Below are 26,368 nucleotides of genomic sequence, written 5' to 3'. Positions count from 1 at the left end.
GGAGAGAGTCCATTGTATTGCTAATAGGAGAGAGTGTTGTAAGAGCAGGAGAAGACTGTCAAAGATGCAAGAGAAAGACAAGCATCACCTGGGTGCAGTAGTAAAACAACCAATTTAATGTAATAAAAGCAATTCACTCACAAAGGTAAGGTAGTCCTAAGGCATGGATAATAAGGATGGCCATCAGTAAAGGTCCTGGACCATGATGGTGGTAGCTTTGAGCCGGGTGTTCTGGAGGCTCTCAGGGCTTCCTGGTCGGCGTGAGCAATGAGTCGCCATCTTTGGTCGTCAGTTCCGGTCGTCAATTTCGATCGTTGACGTCACTTCCGCCTTTGTCTGCATTCCACACTGACCAGGAAGCCCTGAGAGCCTCAAAAACTGCCTGTCAGCCGGTTCACAGCTGCCACCATCACGGTCTGGGACCTTTACTGATGACCATTCTTATCCATGCCTTTATGACTACCTTACCTTTGTGAGTGAATTGCTTTTATTACATTAACTTGGCTGTTTTACTACTACACTCAGATGGCGCTTGTCTTTCTCTTGACCTGTAATGTGTTGTCTATCACCACCCAACACCGGAGTATGTAATATTACCCCATCAGACCTGTAGATAAGATGTCCGTTAATCCCTGCCGTGCCCCTGAATTCTCTAATTGAACACTTTAAGGTAGTTGCAGTAAATTTATGCATTAGTCTCGATACTTCTGGGTACCTTCAGAGTACCAAAACTTTAATTATCTGCAATTGGTACCCCAATGCAAGAAAACCTGGTTATAAGCTGTTATCTTTGGGTTCTGCAGAATTAGCCCAGTATTGTTGTTTAATACCTTGTACTTTCTGAACAATCAGATATAGTATCTTCATATATGACCAGCTAAGAAATCTTGTGTTCTTCCCAGTCCAGATTGGAATTCTGGCTTCTATACACACCTCCTGTTCAGAGTACAAAGGAACAATTGCAGCATTTCTGCAGCTAAGGATCACTCAGATACAATTTGATCACAAGCAGTCCCTACATCTGAAAACCCCACGCCTGCCATCACTGGCAATGCAGACGCCCAATTACTTCCTGTCTTTGTATTTTGGTCTTCCGAGGCCATTTAGCCTGCTGTGTATCAGAAGAATAAGAGAGATAATTGTCTGATGACCTGCAACTTTTATCAGGGCACCGGGCAGAAAATTGTTTGGGGATTTAACAACATCAGTTGTGGGAGGCGGAAGTGTTCAGATGCATCTATATTTCATGCTCGCCGGTTGTTGAGAAAGTTTTTCTTTCTTTCACCGATCTCCTGTCTGGGGCTTTCAGAGATGTCAATCTGTCATCCGATCCCCTTCGCTGCCAAGGTGGTGTCACACTTTATTAGCTGTCCTGATGGGGTGATGCGCAAAGTCCCTGTGCCACCTGCATACCCTCCCTGCATCAGGAATTAATTCTGAGGAAGGGAGGAGGGCCAGGAAAAGCTAAAGACACTGCCAGGTTTGCTTTCAAAACAGTTTTGTCGGCCCTACAGCAGTCCTGATGTTGCAAGTGTTTACTTAAATTATATCATGCAAATATTATTGTAAATAGGATGTATCAGTAGTGGAACTTGTAATTTTATTAGCAAATGACTTAATTAAAATGACACCACTTTCGCTATAGAATATTCATAGTCATTTTAGCAGCTGTAGGTGTGAGAATGCTTATGTAATCGAGAGTGAGCTTCATTTGAACCGCATCTCTTTTTGTCTTTCCACTTGCTTTACTGTGGAGTAATACCAGTTAAAAGATATCCCTTGGAAAAAAAGGTGGCATCAGTTGGTTTAAAAAAAAAAGCCCCAAAAAATAAAACATTTTACTGTTTGATTTTTTTTTTTAAATATATGTAATCCTAATGAATTAAATCTCATATAAGCATGAACATGTTAATGGAATTTCAAAATGAATCTTTCATTTGTGTAAATTAGCAGTTTTCTTTAAAATTACACCTGGTGAAGATGTCATGAAGGTGCTTTCTGTTGGAGTGACAACACTCTGTCCCTGACTGCTATTTTTTTGTTCTCCTAAACGTTTCCTAAAGTGTTTAGGAAATCTTATACAAAATCATCATATCAGTACTGAGTAGTGGTGCTCATCTGTGGTCAAGCATGGGAGTTCAAATGCCTCCTAACTTCTCTTTAAGTGGTTGTAAACCACAGACACGAAAAATTAACAAAGCATATCCCTGTATAGTGTATACGTCCTGAATCTAATGCATGGAGTGTGGTTCCTCTCTGATCCCTCTACTGACTTTATGAGAGAGACTGTAAGCCGATGCCTCAGTTTCTCAAGAGATGGCCCGCCCCCTATCAGCATACAGCAGGTGACTCATAGACTCAGCTCTGTATGTTTTTTCTATGAGCCTGTTAGAGGGAGGTGTGTCCTTCCCTCCAATCAGGTAACAGATTTCACCAAGCTCTTTGCTCTAGCTCTGCAGTGTACAGTGGGGCAAAAAAGTATTTAGTCAGCCACCAATTGTGCAAGTTCTCCCACTTAAAAAGATGAGAGAGGCCTGTAATTGGCATCATAGGTAGACCTCAACTATGAGAGACAAAATGAGAAAAAAAATCCAGACAATCACATTGGCTGATTTGGAAAGAATTTATTTGCAAATTATGGTGGAAAATAAGTATTTGGTCAATATCAAAAGTTCATCTCAATACTTTGTTATATATCCTTTGTTGGCAATGACAGAGGTCAGACGTTTCCTGTAAGTCTTCACAAGGTTGGCACACACTGTTGCTGGTATGTTGGCCCATTCCTCCATGGAGATCTCCTCTAGAGCAGTGATGTTTTGGGGTTGTCGCTGGGCAACACGGACTTTCAACTCCCTCCAAAGGTTTTCTATGGGGTTGAGATCTGGAGACTGGCTAGGCCACTCCAGGACCTTGAAATGCTTCTTACGAAGCCACTCCTTCGTTGCCCGGGCGGTATGTTTGAGATCGTTGTCATGTTGGAAGACCCAGCCACGTTTCATCTTCAATGCCCTTGCTGATGGAAGGAGGTTTGCACTCAAAATCTCACGATACATGGCCCCATTCATTCCGTTTTGTACATGGATCAGTCGTCCTGGTCCCTTTGCGGAGAAACAGCCCCAAAGCATGATGTTGCCACCCCCATGCTTCACAGTAGGTATGGTGTTCTTTGGATGCAACTCAGAATTCTCTCTCCTCCAAACACGACGAGTTGTGTTTCTACCAAAGAGTTCTATTTTGGTTTCATCTGACCATATGACATTCTCCCAATCCTCTTCTGGATCATCCAAATGCTCTCTAGCAAACTTCAGACGGGCCCTAACATGTACTGTCTTAAGCAGGGGGACACGTCTGGCACTGCAGGATCTGAGTCCCTGGCAGCATAGTGTGTTACTGATGGTAGCCTTTGTTACGTTGGTCCCAGCTCTCTGCAGGTCATTCACTAGGTCCCCCCATGTGGTCCTGGGATTTTTGCTCACCGTTCTTGTGATCATTTTGACCCCACGGGGTGAGATCTTGCGTGGAGCCCCAGATTGAGGGAGATTATCAGTGGTCTTGTATGTCTTTCATTTTCTAGTTATTGCTCCCACAGTTGATTTGTTCACACCAAGCTGCTTGCCTATTGCAGATTCAGTCTTCCCAGCCTGGCACAGGTCTACAATTTTGTTTCTGGTGTCCTTCGACAGCTCTTTGGTCTTCACCATAGTGGAGTTTGGAGTGTGACTGTTTGAGGTTGTGGACAGGTGTCATTTATACTGATAACAAGTTCAAACAGGTGCCATTGATACAGGTAATGAGTGCAGGACAGAGGAGCCTCATAAAGAAGAAGGTACAGGTCTGTGAGAGCCAGAAATCTTGCTTGTAGGTGACCAAATACCTATTTTCCACCATAATGTGCAAATAAATTCTTTCCAAATCAGCCAATGTGATTGTCTGGATTTGTTTTCTCATTTTGTCTCTCATAGTTGAGGTCTACCTATGATGCCAATTACAGGCCTCTCTCATCTTTTTAAGTGGGAGAACTTGCACAATTGGTGGCTGACTAAATACTTTTTTGCCCCACTGTATGTGATGTCAAATTCCCTTCTTTTTGCTGCTGAGAGATGCTGTATAAAATGTGTGTTTTGGAAGGCTGTAGTAAAAAGGACAGCAGATAAACAGGTACAACATATATAGGAGGATTTGTTTCTTCTTTGTGTATCACCTGAAGTCACTTCATTGGGTATATGTAAGGGTTTACACCCACTTTAAAGGTCATCCATTGTTGCAACTTTGATATTCATGCCCCTAAGCTTGGAAGGTCAAAGACTGCTGACAAAATTATTAAAAATTTACAGTGGAAAAGACTCAGTATGTCTTTTCTGGCATCTCTATCCCTGCCTGCTAGCAGTTTTTTTACGATTTGTACACTTGTAGCTGTGCATCATGTGGGAGTAAGTGCAGGCATAAGTGAACCTAGAAGAAGTTGAGGGAAAAAAACCTTTAACCAGGGAGTATCCACACAGGTGAGGTGCTACAACCCAGGCTGTGATATGGTGCTTCAGTGTGCCAGACTAGCAGTCTCCATCTGCTCCCCAATTGATACTGGTGATCGAATGTCCGCAACAATGTGAAGGGTAAATAAATCTTCTTTATTGAAAATGAGGAGAACAATGTTCCATAGCATGACCCACGCTAACACATTTCAGTCCAGAAAACACCTTATTCATAGCCTGGCTATGAATAGGGTGTTTTCTGGACTGAAACTCATTAGCATGGGTCGTTCACAAGCAGGGAGACTGGACAATGCAGCGCTTGTGGGGGGCTTATGTTAAAATTAAACTTAATTGGGTGTTTTTTTGGGTAGATTTCAGTTGTAAACACCATAGAACTGGGGCCCTACATGCTTCTGAACCACAAAACAGTATCTGTTTGGGTTCAGTAAACCTTTCTGGTAGATGCTGGAAAGTTAAATCACCTATAGCCTCGTTCACATGAGACAATTTGAACCGTGCGTTGTGTAGGGACGTGTTTTTACCGGCATGGGGTGCACAGGTGTTGCATGCTTCCCCTTCCAGTAGTCCAATAGCTGTCTATTGTCTGCATGGACACAGCCACTGCTCCCAGTATAACATCCATACGGGTGCACGTGCATGGCCCCAAAAACACCCAGGGTGAGATCAGGGACATGCACCCACACAGTTGTCATATTGGGAGTTGTCACTGTGTTCGTGCAGCGGTCGTGTCCCAATGGGACTGGCCACACGAGGATGCAACCTCTGTGCATCCCCGTGCGGATTAACACAGCTCTGCACAGGGCACGGATCACATCACCCCATGCGAATGAGGCCTTACAGTTGGTATTTCAAGATGTCTCTGCACTTTAGCTCCCAGGTCTGCTCATCTGCCATGCCCATTAAACATGCTCTGTTGGGCTTTTAATTTATTTTATTACCTGAAGAACGCAACCAGAGAAGTAGGAACACCAAGAATAGGCTGAAATAATAAGCTACAAGATGGGCAAGGACAGAGTTAGAAATAACAGTGGGATTTTACTGCTTAACCACCTGCCCTCCTGAGGATTTACCCCCCTTCCCAACCAGGCCATTTTTTGCTTTATGGAGGTGCATTACTTTAACTGACAATTGCGCAGTCATGCAGTTCTGCACCCAAATGAAATTTACGTCCTTTTTCCCCACAAATTGAACTTTCTTTCGGTGGTATTTGATCGCCTGTGTGGTTTTTATTTTTTGCGGTATAAACAAAAAAGACTGACAATTTTGTTCAGTAAAAAAATTAAAAAATCAAATTTCATCATAAATTTAGGTCAAAATGTATTATGCGACATGTCTTTGCTAAAAAAAAAATACCAATACATGTAAATTAATTGGTTTACATGAACGTTCTAGCTTTTACAAATGGTGGTATAAATACTGTTTTTGTTTTGTTTTTTTTACTAGTAATGGCGGCAATCAGCGACTTATAGCAGGACTGCGGCGGGCATGCTGACACTGGGAGGGAACTGACTTGGTGTCACTGACATCCCCATTGACACCAATACAGTGATCAATGCTAACAAAAAGCACTGACACTACTAATGGCACTGGGTAGGAAGGGGTTAACTGCTTCCTGTCCACCCTATAGTAGAAATACTGCTACAGGGCGGCACGGGTGCGCAAAATCACGTATATATACATGATTTTGCATTTCCGGGGAGGGGACTATCCCTACCCATGCCGCCATTCGCTGCCATGGCTGTCAATCACCAGGTCCCGGCCGGTGATCACTCACCGGCGCCCGGTGATTTCCGACAATCTCCAACGGGTAAGAGCACTGTTTTGTTTTCTAACAGTTCCCCTCCCTGTCAGCTCGGGCACACTGCATTGGATGGCTGTGCACGGCACAGCCATCCAAAGCAGTGTGCTTGCAGTGAAGCACACTGACACCGCCCCCTAGTAAAACACTCCCAGCACACAGTTAACCCTTTGATCGCCCCTCATGTTAAAGTATATGTAAACACTATGGGCAGCACAATGGCTAAATGGTTAGCACTTCCACCTGGCAGTACTAGGGTCGTTGGTTCGAATCCCAGCCATGGCACCTCCTGCCTGGAGTTTGCATGTGTTCTCCCTGTGCCTACGCGGTTTTCCTCTGGGTACTCCGGTTTCCTCCCACACTCCAAAGACATGCTTGTAGGTTAATTGGATCCTGTCTAAATTGGCCCTGGTATGTGTATGTATGAATGTGAGTTAGGGACCTTAAATTGTACGCCCCTTGAGGGTTAGGGACTGATGTGAATGTACAATATATATGTAAAGCGCTGCATAAATTGACGGCGCTATATAAGTACCTGAAATAAATAAATAACAATGGACTGGTATGTTGTAAGCACTAACATAACGTACACCTTGAGAGCCACAACTCCAAAATTAAGTCAGTCTGACTGCTGTAAGACTCCGCAAGTGCTCACAATACATTGAGAAAGTTAAACACTTCCCTATTATTTCTCAGGACCACCCAGAGCTTGCCAGAAAGCCTGCCATCTGGTGCATAGTGTGCCCAGTTCTTTTCAGCATCCATTGATGAAGTCGGTGACCCCAGGCAGAAATTGCTCGTTTGCACTGGCACAAGAACACAGCATACTTGGGCTGATAGTCCAGCAAGTGGAAGAAACGCGTCTTTGTGCCAAGCAGTTCATTCCAACAGTCTTCTAGGATAAAAGGGTCTTTATCTTCCTGCCAGCCTCATAGACCTGAACTATTTACAAATCTCCACCATACTTCAGCTGACTATTCTACCAGATGGACAGACAGAACCTGGGATTGTTTGTCCCCTACGCATTCAGAGAAATCCATGTAACAAGAAAAAACATATTCGCTCTTAGTGCACAATAACTGCCAAGACTCATTAATACTCAAAATAATATTTGCCTTAACACACAGTAATTAAGATCAAATATTTCTGCCCCTAAAGTAGCTTTTTCACTTTACCCCTTCCAACGGATTCACTCTTTCTTTAGCTGGAAACCTTGACTGAGGGAGTTTGAATTTATTAGTGGGGAGGGAGAGAGGGAATTTTACAATTCTCCCCAGAAGAGAAAGTGGGAGGAAACGTTTCAGTTGGGAGCAAAGTTCCCGTGTCATTGGACAGGAAGTGAAGAGTATTCTGCCTAACTAGACACTGCAAAAAACAAAAATAACAGGGATAGTAACCCCTTACTGTATCCAAAACGTAAAAAAAAAAAACGTTTTGGCTTTAGATATATTTAGCTTTAGATATATATTTTAAAGTGGAGTTCCAGGAAAAAAATGTTTGCAATAGCACCAAGTGAAATTAGTTACTTCTAACCCTGAGTAGTCACTGCCCTGCGTGCTACTGATTACTATACACATCTCAGTTTCTTTCATTCATCCAGGATACTACAGGCAGCATTTTTTTTTCTGGTGTTGCAACCCACAGTTCTGGCTAGTGTACAGTGCAGGGATCATGTCATATACTCTCCCATTATCCATTCAAACAAGTTTGCTATTCTTTTCACAAAAAATAATACATGGTGTTCTGGGGAGGTAGGGTAGGTAAATGACAGGATCTCCCCTTGTGCATTCACAGGACAATTTGCATTCTGTGAAAAGAATACAAAGCTTTTTCCTGTTGTATCCAGGATAAAACAAATACGATTTTTACAGTAATCAGCAGCCAGCCAGGCAAATGAGTTCCACAGAAAGATCTTTACTTGAATTATCTGCTTGAATAACCATCTCCTCTGTTCTCTTACTACAGGTGACACTGGGCAAAGTATTGAAAGTGATTGTAGTGATGCGTAGTCTTTTTATTGATCGAACCATTGTGAAGGGTTACAACGAAAATGTTTACACAGAAGATGGCAAGGTGAGTGACTTATCAGCTATCAGTCATCCTTTCTGGGACAACACATGAAGTCAATCAACGATTTCTGTCCAGGATTCAATGCTGTTTATAGAGTAGAACAGATTCTGTTCTCTGCTGGACTCTGCAGTTACTCTACACTATTTTCTGCAGGTTTTTTCCCAATTCATGACCGGACTGTGCTCCCGGCTTTTTTTTTTTTGTTTAATTATGATTTACACATTTTTTGAACTGTAAGCAGTGTGCAATGCTTTATAAGTGTGTGTATAACTATATTTATGCAGGGGTATGACTGTGCTTAGTTTATCCTACCGATAAACAGCTGGGGCCTTTAATCTTCCTTACTTAGACTTCTCTGTAATTCATTGCATCAGGATTCAGAGAGTTCCTTACCTATACAGGGTAAAGGGTACGAAGCATGTGGTTCTGTCAGTAAATGGGTGCTGTCAATTTTTTACATATTTTTGAACCCCAGCACAGTTTGTTCCCCACGTTCAGGTGACAGAAATTGTAGTGCAGGCTGATCTAAACATTTGTAGTGCCAATCAAATTGCCATTTAAATCAATATTCAAGTCAGTTTCCATCCTTGGGTGGAAGATAGCTTGAGCTGAAAACGTCAAAACTTCTAAGTGTATGGCTTCATAATTGATAAAACCCCATACAGAAACGTAAAGGAGTTTAGACCCTCTGAGGTGTAGAAAATGTAAATGATTTTTAAAGTTGCAATTTCGGAGCCTGATCATGGAACACTGCCTAATGAATTACTGACCCAGAAAAAGCATGTGGCCAATGAAATCAGAAAAGTGCAAGCTCCCATCTTGCATACTATTCTGGGTTAGTGATTAATCCAATAGTAAAGCAGTGGTGAGAATGACAACTCCAGAGCCTATAACTTTAAAATTAACAAGAAGTTGCAGTTGTCATCTTTCAACTGATACAGCTTTCCTTTAAGTACAAACCCTGTCATTCAGCTGTGTAATAAAACCATTGATAATTATTAATGTCACCCTCTGTCTTTATATGCCCTTTAGCAAGACACAGAAGACAGAGAGGATCTCTAGAATACATAAATACAGTCTGCGACAGTCTTCATATTCTCCTCCTCTTGCCCCTTAGCACAGGTTGTCATGCCCTTCTGCTTTTCTGGCGTGTTGGCCTTAACTGGCAACAACAGTAGTTCGATCTGGAGGTCACAGAAAGCCACAGTAAACACTGTCTCACCGAGGTGTCTGTGATATTTACAGAAGTGCGAGTGCAGTTTGCTCCTCTCCCATCTTCCTTCTTCTCTGGTGTATATATTACTGTCACTCTGAAGTTACTCAAGTATAAGTGTTCCCTAAATTTGTTGAAGAACAAAAGACCAGACAATAATAGATTAATACGTTTAGGGATATTAAAAAAAATGGTCTTGTTACAAGGAATAACTTTTAGATTTTTCACAGCCCATTGTGTTCATGTAATTGGCTTTCAGAATTAACACCTCGAGTACCAGTACTGCTGGACATTAGAGTAAAGAGTTGTGGAATAGGGAGTTAGTTGCATTAGGGCTGCTACAGGCCAGCTAGGTAGAAACATGGGCAATCCATAATGCCTAAAGTACTCTGTCAGTTTAACAGCCTCACAAATGCTGCTATGAGGTATAAAGAACAATCACCTAGACCTGTATATACCTGCAGCAGCTTTCAGTGTCTGAACTTTAAGTTGAACAAACAAGATACTTGATATTTGACGTAGTTTGCCAGCTTAAACATGTATTGCAATATGTGTGAACTAAATATCCCTATTCTTTATTGCAAAGTCTGCTGGAAAGGGTATATACCAGTGTGCAGAATTTCTAGTGAACTTTAAGTTGGTCTCCTCTTTAAAGATAGGCTATTACCTAATTATGATCAAAAGAAAACAGAAAAAAGTATGGGACGTTCTTGGTGGCATCCATAACCAGCAACACAAAATATTCCATACAATTTAGATTAATTATAAAAGAACATTCAACATTCCATGAATAAAATAGTGTATAGTTACATCAAAAAGAAATGACTCATAACATACAATAAAAGCCTCAAATGATTTGTCCTTCTAAGTTCTTAGTTTGTCATGTATTATATGAAGTTTCCGTCTTCATTCAACTTTATCACACGATCTTGAATACGGTTGAGACTCAATCCGTATAGCTTCATTAGGAGTAGAGAGGCACTTGTGAATAGCACAATTGCATACTGCATATTTTATTTCATAATTCCATACAATACAATTGCATCATTTACTACACATTTTACATTATTTATATGCTGTCAACTCAGGTCCTAGTGACTTTTTGAATGAGAGATCTAAAGAGAAGTTGATTTTGATCTAGTCTGGCAAGATCTTCCAGTGGCATCCCCACAGCTGTAGTCAATGTGTCCAACCATCTAGTAAATATTTCCTTCTCTAGTGATCTCACTCTTCAGACAGTGTGACCAAAATAGTCATAACTTTGTCATTTTGGCTTCTAGGGACTAGCTGGTCTGATCTCTTCCAAAATTGGTCTGTTAGTTTCTAAGGCTGTCCACGGCATGCATAAAATCCAGTTTACATTGCTGGACCTTTAAATTCCACTTATTTACTGGATGTCAGAAAAGAATTTTATATGCATGTGCCAATAGGAATCAGACCACTGATTCATCCTGTCATATGAATCAAATCACGAGGGAAAACATTGCTAATATCAGCAAAGGCTAATCTAGAAATAATAACAACAAAGGGAATTTCTAGTCATCGTGTCACTAATATAGTAATATTGTAAATGGATAACGATATTGTGTATAGTTGATATGGATAAAAAAATGCTCCCAAGCAAAGCCGTATCAAGGTCTCATGGTCTCTGGCTACAGGGGGCATTGTAAGGCTTCGTTCACATCTGACATTTTGGGATCTCAGGCAGATTTGCTGCAATTCTGCCTGCGATCTCAAAATGCACCACGTGAGTTCAGGTGCCATTCATTTTCACTGACACCTATATGCAATGTGATTCTGCTGCCATTGCCACGCGATAAATCGCACTGCAATTGCAGGAAACCGCATGGCCTGAAGCTTATCACCCGAAAGAAGCTCCTACTCACGTGGTGCATTTTGCCACTATTGCAGTGCACATTGAGATCGAAGACAGAATCTCAGCAATTCTGCCAAAGATCTCCAAATGCCAGCTGTGAATGGGGCCTAAGAGTTTCAAATCTATAAAGGTTTCAGCCCTGGTTCATATATGTGCATTTTGTGATGCGATTTGAGAGCCCAGATTCGTATGACAAGTGAAATGAAAGGTCTTCTTATGGAAGGTGTTCAGATAGATTTGGAAAAGGGGTCCTGTGCAACTTTGCAACTGTGCGATTTGCATCCTGTAGAGGTGAATGGGAAGTATCAGATTACAATGTGTTTTTCATTGCTTTTCACTGGCAGAGTGATCAGTGTAGAGGTGAAAGTGAGAGGGGTAAAAACGCACCTGTAAAAAAATTACATCAAAATTGTACTACTATTCAGGTAGAAATGCATATGTGTGAACCTAGGCTTAGAGAGTCAATTTCTAGATAGACAGACTCTGTCTGGCTTTCAATGAGTTAAGAAATCAGTACAGAACAGCCAGGAAACCTGCATCTGCAATGCTGTTATTATTAAACTTATCAACATTCACATCCAAAAAAAACTGAGAGTCTGGTAAGACTTTAAATCACAAAATGAAGTTTCGTTTATTAATGAACTTCTTCCAGCATCCACAAACTGCTGCTTTTAGGTACAAGCACTATGGTGTAAAGAACTGTCATGTTGTGTTCAAGATTGCATGTGATTGTGTTTCTTTCCTTACCAGAGTGCTTCTTTAAATACATCTGCAAGGTCTATCGACTTTGCAATAATTTCTTAACCTTCAGTATGCCATGTCAGCAACAGAAGGGGTTAAGGATTGGATCCGCAAAGCTTAACCTAGGTCTTTCCCCCGGGAGCAGATGGTTTAACTGGCCAAGTAGAGCACACAGTACCTCTGTCCGAGCTGCTTGCTTTATTGAAAGGCATTAATATGGGAATCAGGTCCGCTGACTGATTATGGCTCACACAGTGCTCTTTCAGACCCAAAGGCCACATTCTAATGAGTGCGGGGTGCTGCAGGAAGTGTAATTAGCATGCAGATGTTTTACCTTGCCCTGTTGTATTTAGTGCTGTGTGGGTTATATACAGAATGAAAAGTCTGCAGTGAAGGGTGAAATCAGCACTGTGTGAGTTTTCTAACATGTTTTATGGGTTTGACATATGGATATAAAAGATATTTAAACTATATATCTTAAAGCACACTTTAACCATTGCTTTGTGACCCCTTAGAAAACTCTGCAAATACTATCCTTGTTTTAAAATTAATGTAGCTACATATCAGAATTACCAGTGCCATTCTCTAGTCTACATAAGGTCTGCATTCCCTGTGCAGACTGTATTCTGAATACTGAGCAACCTTGGTTTTATACTATGATCTACTGATTGGTCTATGGTGGTTTTGCTATATTCTTTTTTGTAATTAAATAATTTTTATATATCTATATATATATATAAATACATATATAGTGAAGGAAATAAGTATTTGACCCCCTGCTGATTTTGAATGTTTGCCCACTCACAAAGAAATGATCAGTCTAAAAATCGAATGGTAGGTGTATTGTAACACTGAGAGACAGAATAGCAACAAAAAATTCAAAACAAATGCATTTCTAACAAATTATGCACTGATTTGCATGTTCATGAGGGAAATAAGTATTTGATCCCCTATCGTTCAGCAGGATTTCTGGCTAAGAGGTGTCTTTCATACAGGTAACAAGCTAAGATTAGAAGCAGTCTCTTAAAGGGAGTGCTGCTAATCTCATTTTGTAACCTGTATAAAAGACACCTGTCCACAGGAGCAATCAAACAATCAGATTCCAAACTCTCCACCACGGCAAAGACCAAAGAGCAGTCCAAGGATGTCAGGGACAAGATTGTAGACCTACACAAGGCTGGACTGGGCTACAAAACTATCGCCAAGCAGCTTGGTGAGAAGGTGACAACAGTTTTTTGCAATTATTCGCAAATGGAAGAAACACAGAACAACTGTCAATCTCCCTAGGTCTGGTGCACCATGCAAGATCTCACCTTGTGGAGTGTCAATGATCATGAGAACAGTGAGGAATCATCCCAGAACTACACCTGAGGAACTTGTCAATGATCTCCAGGCAGCTGGGACCACAGTCTCCAAGAAAACAATTGGTAACACACTACACCGACAAGGAGTGAATGCCTGCAAGGTTCCATTGCTCAAGAAAAGCACATGTCCAGGCCCATCTGAAGTTTGCCACTGAAAATCTGAATGATGCAGAGGAGGACTGGTTGAGAGTGTTGTGGTCAGATGAGACCAAAATTGAGCTCTTTGGCATCAGCTCAACTTTTTGGAGAAGGAGAAATGCTGCCTATGACCCCAAGAACACCATCCCAACTGTCAAACACGGTAGTGGAAACATTCTGCTTTGGGGGTGTTTTTCTGCTAAGGGGGCAGGACAACTGCACCGCATCAACGGGACGATGGACGGGGCAATGTACCATCAAATCTTGGGTGAGAACCTTTTTTTCTCAGCCAGGGCATTGAAAATGGGTCGTGGATGGGTGTTCCAGAATAACAGTGACCCAAAACTCATGGCCAAGGCAACAAAGGAGTGGCTCAAGAAGAAGCACATTAATGTCCTGGAGTGGCCTAGCCAGTCTCCAGACCTTAATCCGATTGAAAATCTGTGGAGGGAGCTGAACGTTCGAGTTGCCAAACATCAGCCACCAAACCTTAATGACTTGGAGAGGATCTGCCAAGAGGATTGGGCCAAAATTCCTCCTGAGATGTGTGCAAACCTGGTGGCCAACTACAGGAAACGTCTGACCTCTGTGATTGCCAACAAGGGATTTGTCACCAAGTACTAAGGCTGGCCATACATTATACAATTATCTGCAGATTTTCTGCCCAATTTCCTTTAGATTTACCTTCAACTATGTAGTGCAAGGGCCTGCCTAATTGGATACAACTGAAAGTGTTGTTTAGGTTTGTCCTCCTATTATATGGTTTTTGGTAAATCTAAACCAAAAATCTGCAGATAATTGTATAATGTATGGCCAGCCTAAGTCATGTTTTGTGAAGGGGATCAAATACTTATTTCCCTCATGAACATGGAAATCAGTGCATAATTTGTTACATGCATTTCTTTTGAATTTTTTGTTGCTGTTCTGTCTCTCAGTGTTACAATACAGCTACCATTCGATTTTTAGACTGATCATCGCTTTGTGAGTGGGCAAACATTCAAAATCAGCAGGGGATCAAATACTTATTTTGTTGTTTTTTTTTTTATGTTATCTATATCTGGTGAATATTGATGTGGCATGTGAGTGGTTTACAACTCTCCATATTTTATTTAGTTGAGAAATCACTTTGAAAAACAATCTGCTAGCATTTCTTGCCATGGCCATCTTGAGTAAGGGCAGATGATTCATTTCAGCATTTACTTCCTAGAATTAATCTGCCTTTAGCTCAGGCATGCAGGCAAGGTATGCTTTGATAAAAAAAAAGCACCTCCTCCACATGAAATAAAATAATGCCCATGAAGACTCCTCGAATGTATGATGTCATTTTGGCCTAGGCCAGAAACCAGGAAGCAACTGAAGAAATGGTAAAGCAGCAGCATATTGATTAATGGTTAATGTTGATTGAGAAAGTAAAGTTCTGCTTTAGTAGACTTCACAAGAATCAAGCAAGATTAAGCTTATTCAAGAATCTGCAGCTTCACTTGAATTAACACGATTTCAAAGTTGGATGTCAGTGCAACTTCAGGTGCAACTTGGAAGACATCTGTGCAACTCCATGCGCAAATGTATACGCAAGTCGCACCTAAACTTGCAAAAAGTAGTGCATGAACTACTTTCAAAATCGATGCGATTCCATCGGAGTCACATCAATTTGACTGCTTCCATTGCGGACAATAGAGTGTGAAAGTCATGTGATTTGAAATGATCAAATCGCATGACAATTCTCACCAGTGTGACTGGGTACTTTGTTTTGAATCAAAACTGCACTAAGGAAGTACAAGGTATGACAATTTAATTCCTGGAATTGGCTGTTAAATTCTTGCCTGTATGTTAGCGGCTGTTGTCACCTTCAAAGTAGTCCCCCTGTGAAGCAATGCACTTTTCTAGATGACTGTACGACTGCCAAAACATTCCTGGGATTTATTTTCCAAAACGCTGTGCAGTATCTTTGTTGTTCCATGTTGAACGTCATCACATCTGTGTCCTTTTTAAGGCATTTTTTAATTTTGGAAACAGCCCAAAAACACAAGGTGTTAAGTCAGGGGATTAAGGTGGTTGGTCAAGTTTCGGAATGGATTTCTGTTCAAGGAACTCGAGAACACTTAACGCATCGTGTGCAGGAGCATTGTCATGATGGAGTATCTACTTGTCAGATTAGAGTTGCAGTCTTTTCTGCTGCACAAATTCCCACAACCCTTTTAGAATTTCCAAGTAACAATGTTGGTTGACCGTTGTGCAATGTTCTATGAAGTTATGGTGAACTATCCCCTTGTGATCAAAAATACACACCAGCATGGTTTGGACTGAGAACAAGACATGCTTGCTTTCTTCTGGTGTGGTGAACTCTTGGTTTTCCACTGCACGCTCTGCCGTTTTGTTTCTGGATCATACTGGAAACACCATGCTTCAACATTGGTAATAACTGTATCAAACATCTCTGCATTCTTTAAAAGATCGGATTAACTTTTAAGACAACATTCTTTCTGATCTTCTGTCAAGATTTGATGCACCATCTTTGCAGAAATGTTTCTCATTCCCACATCCTCCATTAGAATCTGCTGCACTGTTTCCTGGTTCATGTTCGGTTCTTCTGCCATCATTCAATCATCAATCTTTGATCCGAGTGTACGAAGGTTTGCACTCTGTCCACATTTGCATCTATCTATCCTTTGTATTTTTGGCTGACCACGTCTTGTGTCGTCATGAACATCTTCCTGCCCCTCCTTAAATTGTTTATGCCATTGAAAAACACTTGATTTCTTCATGGAATGTTCACTATACGCCTGTTATAACAGAGCTAAAGTTTCACTCGCACTTTGGCCAATTTTAATGCAAAATCTGATGGTAATCAGCTGCTCCAGATCACTTATTTTCTGCCAACAGCGCAACCCACACACGTATTATTTCTTCCACCACTCCGTAAGGACTGAGTCAACTGGTTTGCGACCCAGGGGAGTTCAAGTTAGAACATGTCGGAACATGCTCAAGTGCAAATGTCAGTGTGACTCACTACCATAGTGCTACGCTGCAGACATTCCAGCAATTAAATTGTTTACACCTGAAAGGTCCAGACCTTTCATGGAGACTGCCCATTGTTGTCCATTCCTGGAGATACTAAGTCCTTGCCTGTCAAGCTGATCCAGTGAGTTAAGCACCGTCTTTTTTTTTTTTTTTTTTAACCCGGAACACCTCTGCACATCATGAGTTCTGACTGGGCACAAACTGTAATGATCCACATGCATGTTCCACATCAGTGCCTCAGAAAGTGTGGTCAGAAATGCAACCCCTACATCATTCACGCTAAAGGGTTTCCTATTAAGGACGCAGAGGTATCAGAACGTTTGTGCAATCTATATTGAAGATACAGAAGGGGAGATGGGTTTGTGGATTATGGGCTTAGCCCTTCTTTACATAGTTGCCATGTAGGCCTTCTTGCCTGAAAGATTTATTTGACAGCTTATGTATGAGAGTCAGCGGACTGAGGTCTTAGTTGCTTTGTCAACTACCTGGCTTTACACAGACTCTCAGCTCCTAAAAAACACAAAACATTCTCAGCTAACAGAGTCCATCCATTAAAAGGAGTGTAAGCGGTCCTTTCATCTGATATCTGTCATGCACGCTGGGAAGAAGGAAAGAGATTGAAATAACGCAGTTGACAGTTTTGCAACAGTTGTGTTTATTTTTCCTAACTTTCCTTCCTGGTGACTAGAGATGAGCGAATCGAACATGATGAAGTGGAATTCGTTCCGAAGATTTGGAAAAATTCGATTCGCGACGAATCCGAAGATTAGCAAACTTCGGATGCACGAATCGAATTTTCCCAAAAACGGTGGCGACGTGTGGCAACAGGAGAAAATGGACAGAGAAGATGGGGCGGGGATCTCTGGGAAGGCGCGCAGACAAGGCGCGCTGACCCGTAATGCATTCATGAGTCATGAATCATGACATGTGATCGCATTAGCCAATCAGCAGCCAGCCAGCACTGTGTAATGGTGGAGCTATAAATCGCGGCCATCTTAGAATTCTCCATTAGCCTCCGGTCATTCAAGAGAGACAGACCTGTCTGTATTAAGGGACAGAGTTAGGGCCACAGAGACTTTAGGGCCACAGAATCGTTACTCAGGGACACAGAATCGTTACTCAGGGACACAGAATCGTTACTCAGGGACACAGAATCGTTACTCAGGGACACAGAATCGTTACTCAGGGACACAGAATCGTTACTCAGGGACACAGAATCGTTACTCAGGGCCACAGCTATCAAAGAATCGAAAATTTAAAGTGACATACACCCTTTTTTTTTTTTGGTGGCTGTCGTGCACAGTTGGTGCTGCAGTTTGCCGATTGTGCAAAATAAACTGACTTTCTGCTTCACAACCACTATTGTACGTTCAAAGAGTTAAATCCATTTACACGCCGGCTGGCGGTAATATTTTTTGGGTGATTAGTGCATTCCAGTGACATAAACGTACAGTTTCCAGCCAACGGCAAGCTGCAATTGACCGATTGTGCTAAATAAACTGACTTTCTGCTTCACAACCACCATTGTACGTTCAAAGAGTTAGATCCATTTACACGCCGGGTGGCGGTAATATTTTTTGGGTGATTAGTGCATTCCAGTGACATAAACGTACAGTTTCCAGCCAGCGGCAAGCTGCAATTGACCGATTGTGCTAAATAAACTGACTTTCTGCTTCACAACCACTATTGTACGTTCAAAGAGTTAGATCCATTTACACGCCGGGTGGCGGTAATATTTTTTGGGTGATTAGTGCATTCCAGTGACATAAACGTACAGTTTCCAGCCAACGGCAAGCTGCAATTGACCGATTGTGCTAAATAAACTGACTTTCTGCTTCACCACTATTGTACGTTCAAAGAGTTAAATCCATTTACACGCCGGGTGGCGGTAATATTTTTTGGGTGATTAGTGCATTCCAGTGACAGAAACGTACAGTTTCCAGCCAACGGCAAGCTGCAATTGACCGATTGTGCTAAATAAACTGACTTTCTGCTTCACAACCACTATTGTACGTTCAAAGAGTTAGATCCATTTACACGCCGGGTGGCGGTAATATTTTTTGGGTGATTAGTGCATTCCAGTGACATAAACGTACAGTTTCCAGCCAACGGCAAGCTGCAATTGACCGATTTTGCTAAATAAACTGACTTTCTGCTTCACAACCACCATTGTACGTTCAAAGAGTTAGATCCATTTACACGCCGGGTGGCGGTAATATTTTTTGGGTGATTAGTGCATTCCAGTGACATAAACGTACAGTTTCCAGCCAACGGCAAGCTGCAATTGACCGATTGTGCTAAATAAACTGACTTTCTGCTTCACAACCACTATTGTACGTTCAAAGAGTTAAATCCATTTACACGCCGGCTGGCGGTAATATTTTTTGGGTGATTAGTGCATTCCAGTGACAGAAACGTACAGTTTCCAGCCAACGGCAAGCTGCAATTGACCGATTGTGTACAATAAACTGACTTTCTGCTTCACAACCACCATTGTACGTTCAAAGAGTTAGATCCATTTACACGCCGGGTGGCGGTAATATTTTTTGGGTGATTAGTGCATTCCAGTGACATAAACGTACAGTTTCCAGCCAACGGCAAGCTGCAATTGACCGATTGTGCTAAATAAACTGACTTTCTGCTTCACAACCACTATTTTACGTTCAAAGAGTTAGATCCATTTACACGCCGGGTGGCGGTAATATTTTTTGGGTGATTAGTGCATTCCAGTGACATAAACGTACAGTTTCCAGCCAACGGCAAGCTGCAATTGACCGATTGTGCTAAATAAACTGACTTTCTGCTTCACAACCACTATTGTACGTTCAAAGAGTTAAATCCATTTACACGCCGGCTGGCGGTAATATTTTTTGGGTGATTAGTGCATTCCAGTGACAGAAACGTACAGTTTCCAGCCAACGGCAAGCTGCAATTGACCGATTGTGCTAAATAAACTGACTTTCTGCTTCACAACCACTATTGTACGTTCAAAGAGTTAGATCCATTTACACGCCGGGTGGCGGTAATATTTTTTGGGTGATTAGTGCATTCCAGTGACATAAACGTACAGTTTCCAGCCAACGGCAAGCTGCAATTGACCGATTGTGCTAAATAAACTGACTTTCTGCTTCACAACCACTATTGTACGTTCAAAGAGTTAGATCCATTTACACGCCGGGTGGCGGTAATATTTTTTGGGTGATTAGTGCATTCCAGTGACATAAACGTACAGTTTCCAGCCAACGGCAAGCTGCAATTGACCGATTGTGCTAAATAAACTGACTTTCTGCTTCACAACCACCATTGTACGTTCAAAGAGTTAGATCCATTTACACGCCGGGTGGCGGTAATATTTTTTGGGTGATTAGTGCATTCCAGTGACATAAACGTACAGTTTCCAGCCAACGGCAAGCTGCAATTGACCGATTTTGCTAAATAAACTGACTTTCTGCTTCACAACCACCATTGTACGTTCAAAGAGTTAGATCCATTTACACGGCGGGTGGCGGTAATATTTTTTGGGTGATTAGTGCATTCCAGTGACATAAACGTACAGTTTCCAGCCAACGGCAAGCTGCAATTGACCGATTGTGCTAAATAAACTGACTTTCTGCTTCACAACCACTATTGTACGTTCAAAGAGTTAAATCCATTTACACGCCGGGTGGCGGTAATATTTTTTGGGTGATTAGTGCATTCCAGTGACAGAAACGTACAGTTTCCAGCCAACGGCAAGCTGCAATTGACCGATTGTGCTAAATAAACTGACTTTCTGCTTCACAACCACTATTGTACGTTCAAAGAGTTAGATCCATTTACACGCCGGGTGGCGGTAATATTTTTTGGGTGATTAGTGCATTCCAGTGACATAAACGTACAGTTTACAGCCAACGGCAAGCTGCAATTGACCGATTGTGCTAAATAAACTGACTTTCTGCTTCACAACCACTATTGTACGTTCAAAGAGTTAAATCCGGTTTTATTTTTGGGGTGCTTATTGAATTAAAGAGTATGTCAGACAACACGCAGAGGAGTGGCAGAGGAGTGGCAGAGGAGGCAATGTTTCAGGAGCGAGCAGACGTGGCAGCAGAGGAAGGGGTCGAGGCAGCACTAGTCGCAGCCAGAGGCCAGTGCTCCCGGTGTCATCCAGCGGTCGTGTCTCCACCGACAACCCTGCCGTCATCGATTGGTTGACTCGGTCGTCTTCCTCTTCCCAGGTCACCTCGGACACCTACAGCCAACGGTCGGTGGGTACGTCAGACACAACCGTTAGTTGGCATGGCCCGGGAGCAAGCCCACTGAAATCACGTGTCCTCGACCTGCCCCTGTCCTTTGGTGTTCCCTCACCAAGCAAAGTATCGCATGCTGTGGGCTCAGCCCCACTGTACAGTGAGGAAGAGCTAACAGAGGGCGGTCAGGAACGGGGGGAGACATCCGCCTCTTCAGCAGCCAGGCGAAGAAGTACTGGCGAGGAGAGTGGCTCGGTAGCTGGTCTAGAGACAGGTCTGTCTCCTGACCCACATGCAGCCGAGGGGGCTAGTAGTGACGCGGAGACCCTAATTGATGATGATGAGGCTGATCGCACTTGGCAGCCTCGTCGTCATCAGGCTATTGCTTCCGCATCATCAGGAGAAGAGGGTGCCAGCTTGCCAGCGAGCAAAACAGTCGGTGGGTTGCCCAGGAGGCAGCAGGGTCGCAGCAGTGTCAGTGGAGCCAAACGGCCACGGAGTAGAGCACCAGCTCCACTGCAGCCTACCACCACGGCCAGTAGTGGTGCCGGTGTGCACGGAGGAAGTAGCAGTCAGCCAGTGAGGAGTAGCGGGGGCAAAGTTTCCTACTCGGCGGTGTGGCAATTTTTCGTCACGCCGCCCGAGGAAGTAAACGTAGCCGTATGTCGACTATGTGGCCAGAAAGTCAAGCGTGGCCAGGGGGCCAATGTTGGGACTACAGCGTTGCATCAGCATATGCAGCGTCACCATTCGGTGGCCTGGGAAAACCGTGATAAAGATACGGCGGTTCTGCCTGCCCCAGCCCCCGCTCCATCACCAGCTCCATTACTTGCTCCGTCACCCGACGTCAATCGCCCTCTATCAGCCAGTCAAGGCTCCAACACCTCTGCTGAGGGGAGTTGTCGCTCGTTGGCATCTTCCGCTCGTTCAGATGCTCCTTCTCCTGCTACTCCTCTTCACGGATTCCGTCAGCAGTCTTTCTTGGAATCCGTTTCCAAGAGACAACAGTTTGCGAGCACGCACCCGACGGTGCAGAAGCTGAACGTCCTCCTGTCCAAGTTTCTGGTGCTGCAGTCCCTCCCTTTCCAAGTGGTGGACTCAGCACCTTTCCGAGAAATGATGGCTTGTGCCGAGCCGCGGTGGAGAGTGCCAAGCCGGCATTTCTTCGCCAAAAAGGCAGTGCCAGCCCTGCATTCACATGTGGAAGAGATGGTGGGCCAGTCTTTGAGCATGTCGGTCTCTGCCAAAGTGCACGGCAGCGCCGACGTGTGGAGCTGTAACTACGGTCAGGGACAGTACATGTCATTTACGGCCCACTGGGTGAACGTGGTGCCGGCACAGCCGCACCAGCAACTTGGACAGGTCACGCCGCTTTTGCCTCCACGTTTGCACGTCCTTGGTCCAGCAAAGATGTCCGCCTCTACCACCTCTTCTTCCGCCGTGTCCTCAGCCGCCACCCCCGTGCCAAGTCCCATTACCCGACCGGCATATCACATGTGCAGGGCGCAACGGTGTCACGCTGTGCTGCACCTGGTATGCCTTGGCGAACGTAGTCACACAGGGGAGGAACTTCTGAGTGTAATGAACAGAGAAATCGACAGATGGCTGTCTCCGCGCAAACTGAAAATCGGAACCATGTTGACCGACAACGGAAAGAACATGGTGTCTGCTCTGCGTCAAGGAAGGTTGTGCCATGCGCCATGCATGGCTCACGTGTTCAATCTGGTTGTCAAGCGGTTCCTAAAATCCACCATCCCACTGCAAGACATCCTTAAAATGTCACGTAAACTTTGCATGCATTTCAGCCATTCCTACACCGCAAAGCACACCCTCCTTGAGCTGCAGCGGCAGAACGGAATTCCACAGCATCGCCTGATCTGCGACGTTGCAACAAGGTGGAATTCAACCCTACATATGTTAGACCGCCTTTACGAACAGCGAAAGGCCATCACCGATTTCCTGATGTTACAAGCGGATAAAGGTACTCCCCTGTGTAACTTAGATGTCAGCCATTGGCAGCTCATGCGTGACACCTGCCGCTTGCTCAGGCCCTTTGAGGAGGCCACGCTATTCGTGAGTCGGCAGGACTATGGGATGAACGACGTCATTCCTCTGTTGCACGTCCTGGAACAAATGCTGTTAACAATGGCTGGTCAGGGTGCGGTAGACGTGGCGCACAGATCTCAACGCCACATGACCCCTGTGGGGGCAGGACAGGAAGAAGAGGAGGAGGTAGAGGAGGACATTGGTGCTCAGGAATTATTGAGTGAAATGGGTGGTTTTTCCACTCGGCGGACAGGAGTGGAGGAGCAGGAGCATCTGGTAGAGGAGGAGGAGGAGACAGAGGACCCAGACGCAGCGTGGCAGTATGCTGTGGAGATGGAGGCAGGGAGTCCCTCGCATTCCTTGGCACAAATGGCCCATAGCATGCTCGGTTGCTTGCGTAGCGACAGCCGAATAATAACCATCAGACAGAGGGATGACTTTTGGCTGTCCACCTTGTTGGACCCTCGCTACCGTTCAAAAATGGTGGCCTTTTTCACACCTGCTGAGAGGGAGGCCAAAATAAAGTACTATAAAAACCACCTATGTAGTCATGCAGTATATAGCCCTATCGGCCACTTTCTGGCATCTAGTTGCTGTAGCCCCCATCACCACACTGTGCCACAGGCCCCTGTACCGCCTTCTCATACTGCTGCCAGATCCATCCTCTGCCATGTGCGTCTTTGTCGTCTGCTCACGCTGCTGGGTTCCAGTTTTAAACCTAGGCCTGTGTATGGCTTCCGAATACTGCTGCCTCCACCGCCACCCTGCGCCATGTGCCTCTGTCGTCTGCTCACGCTGCTGACGGCTTCCGCTTTTTAACCGAGGCCTGTGTTTGGCTTCCGAATACTGCTGCATCCACTGCCACCCTGCGCCATGTGTCTCTGTAGTCTGCTCACGCTGCTGACGGCTTCCGCTTTTTAACCTAGGCCTGTGTATGGCCTTCAATTGAAGCTGCTTCTGCTCCGCCACTCTGCCATTGGACTCTTGATAGTCGTCTCCCCACGCTGCTGCTGGGGGGACTTTTTAACATAGGCCTCTGTATGGCCTTCAATTTTAGCTGCTTATGCTCCGCCACTCTGCCATGGGCCCCTGTACCGCCTCCTCATGCTGCTGCCAGGCCCGTAATCTGCCATGGGCCCCCGTTCCGACTCCTCATGCTGCTGCCAGGCCCGTAATCTGTCATGGGCCCCTGTACCGCCTCCTCATGCTGCTGCCTGGTCCAGAGTGTGTCATGGGTCCCTGTACGGCCTCCCATTGCTGCTGTCTCCATCGCCACACTCTGCCATGTGCCACTTTCAGGTCTCCTCACACTGCTGGTGGGTTCCATTTTGTCATAGGGTGCTGTATGGCCTCCCATTGCTGCTGCCTCCACCGCCACACTGTGGCTCCACACTCTGGTTTTGGCCCCGTGACTGCCCAAATGAGTGAAGTGTGCGGTGATTCTAAGATCGACGGCACTCATCTGCATGTCATACTGACTGACAGTATTATTTCTCTTCCCCAGCAGACTCCAAGGGCATTTAAATTAAAGGTACAGTGTTCTGCACTAATATAAAGGCTCTCTGAAGCCTAGAAACACCCTTTTTATAAGTTAAATTCGCAGCGAATATATTCGGCACGAAGCGAATTTAATCGGCGAATTCGGCGAATCAGCCGAACCGAATTTTTGAATAATTCGCTCATCTCTACTGGTGACAATAATTTTTGAAAACTATGTGCCCTTATACCATGGTGACATATGTGACTTGTGGTCTCTCCATTCACAAATCTCTGTAAATGGATGACACGACTATACGCCAGAGTCTCGTACAAATGCGCCAAATTCAAAATATGACAGGAGCCTGCATGGAGAGAAAAACACCCGGATTCTGTAAAAAGGGGCAGTTAGATGGTGGGAAGCTGTGGACTCTGACCAGGTTTCCTGTTATACCTTACATATGGGTGACAAATGAAACATGGTCAGAAAGGCAGACTTTACTTTTAAATGTCATTCCGTAATTTAACATATGTTTTAAATTCAACAAGTGCATTGTAGGAAGCATAAGTGCAGGGGATTATTAGAGAAGTCGAAAGGTTTTTGATAATTCATGAACTTTTCTATCTTGTACAATAAAGAGGATAAATGTCTCCCGTAGGGGGCACGGACAACATTAACAGCTTGCCAACTGAAAGATGGCTACAGTGCGGATGTTCAGTTCTGGGGGGGGAAGTCCATGGACATCCTCCCAGAACCCCACTCTCTGCAAACCCCCTGGGACACACACTGTGCACACTCTGTGACTGCTGTGTCCTTTGGATACAGTTGATCACAGATCGAGGTAAAGGGCCAATCACAGTGACCCTTTACCATGTGATCAGCTGTGTCCAATCACAGCTGATCACATGTAAACAGATTTATCAGTTATCGGCAGTCGATTTCCTCACACGCTGTGTCTACATATGTGAGGAAAGGAAAGCCGATAACCAGCAAGCCTGTCCAGTACATGGTGTACACTGATGATCAGTGCAGCATATCAGTACCAATCAGTGCACGTCAAAGAAGAAGAAAAATTACTTTTTTGCAAAATAAGAAAAACATTTTTTTCCTTAAATTTTCAGTCTTTTTTTTTTTCGTTTAACAAATAATACAAAACCCAGTGGTAATTAAATCCCACAAAACAAAGCTCTATCTAGCTCCAAAAATGATAAAAATGTCATATAGGTATATCGTTCCATAACTGCGCAATTCTCATTCAAAGTGTGACAGCACGGAAAGCTGAAAATTGGCTTGGGCAGGAAAAGGGTGAAAGTACCCAGTATTGAAGTGGTTAAAAAATGTGATGGGTTTTCAACACATCCCCACTCTTTACAAAGATTATAGGTTTTTTGGTATATTATAAATCTCAAACCTTTATGTTTAGCTTTCTTCTGTAAACCTTGGTTTTATTTCTAGGAGCTTGCCTATTTTTACACCTGAAAGGTCCGGATCTCTTCTTAGATTTTCTAAGACATTTCAAAGGCATCTTATATAAACCTAGCCTTTAAGTTTATTGATCATTCACAGGAGAAAAATGTAGTCTGTGTGTGGCTATTTGTACATGATCATCTAAAGATGCTGGGAGGTCCATTTCTGTGCTCATATTTCTTTTTTTGCACCAAGAGATACTTTGAGGATTTTTTTTATCTTTTGAACCCATGTAATCGTCACCTCGGTAGGACGCAGGCCATTCCTCGTGGGTTCTGTAGAGTATTGAAAGGTAATAGCATGCAGCAGCTCATCCTCTCTTGTAGCAGTTACAGAACCTAAGCGTCCTCATTGAATTCTCTTGTTAAGCAGCACCAGCTCCTGTTAAAACTACAGTTGCATTAATTACCCCTCTTCGGCTAGGGAGCCGCAGCT

The 26,368-nt window shown here is 43.7% G+C and overlaps 1 protein-coding gene across 1 annotated transcript in view; it reads left to right on the top strand.

The window, feature by feature from the left end:
* Positions 1-26,368, top strand: part of MED27 (mediator complex subunit 27) — a 424,633-nt gene that overhangs the window by 350,792 nt on the left and 47,473 nt on the right. The window contains exon 5 of the mRNA XM_089675114.1: positions 8,257-8,364. Coding sequence (XP_089531240.1) covers positions 8,257-8,364 — 108 coding nt within the window. The remainder of the gene's footprint in view (positions 1-8,256; positions 8,365-26,368) is intronic.

Source organism: Staurois parvus, unplaced genomic scaffold (assembly GCF_062004578.1).
Source record: "Staurois parvus isolate SC_StPar_1 unplaced genomic scaffold, SC_StPar_1.0 ptg000154l, whole genome shotgun sequence".
Classification (NCBI taxonomy): Eukaryota; Metazoa; Chordata; class Amphibia; order Anura; family Ranidae; genus Staurois; species Staurois parvus.
This window is presented reverse-complemented; position numbering and strand designations above follow the sequence as displayed.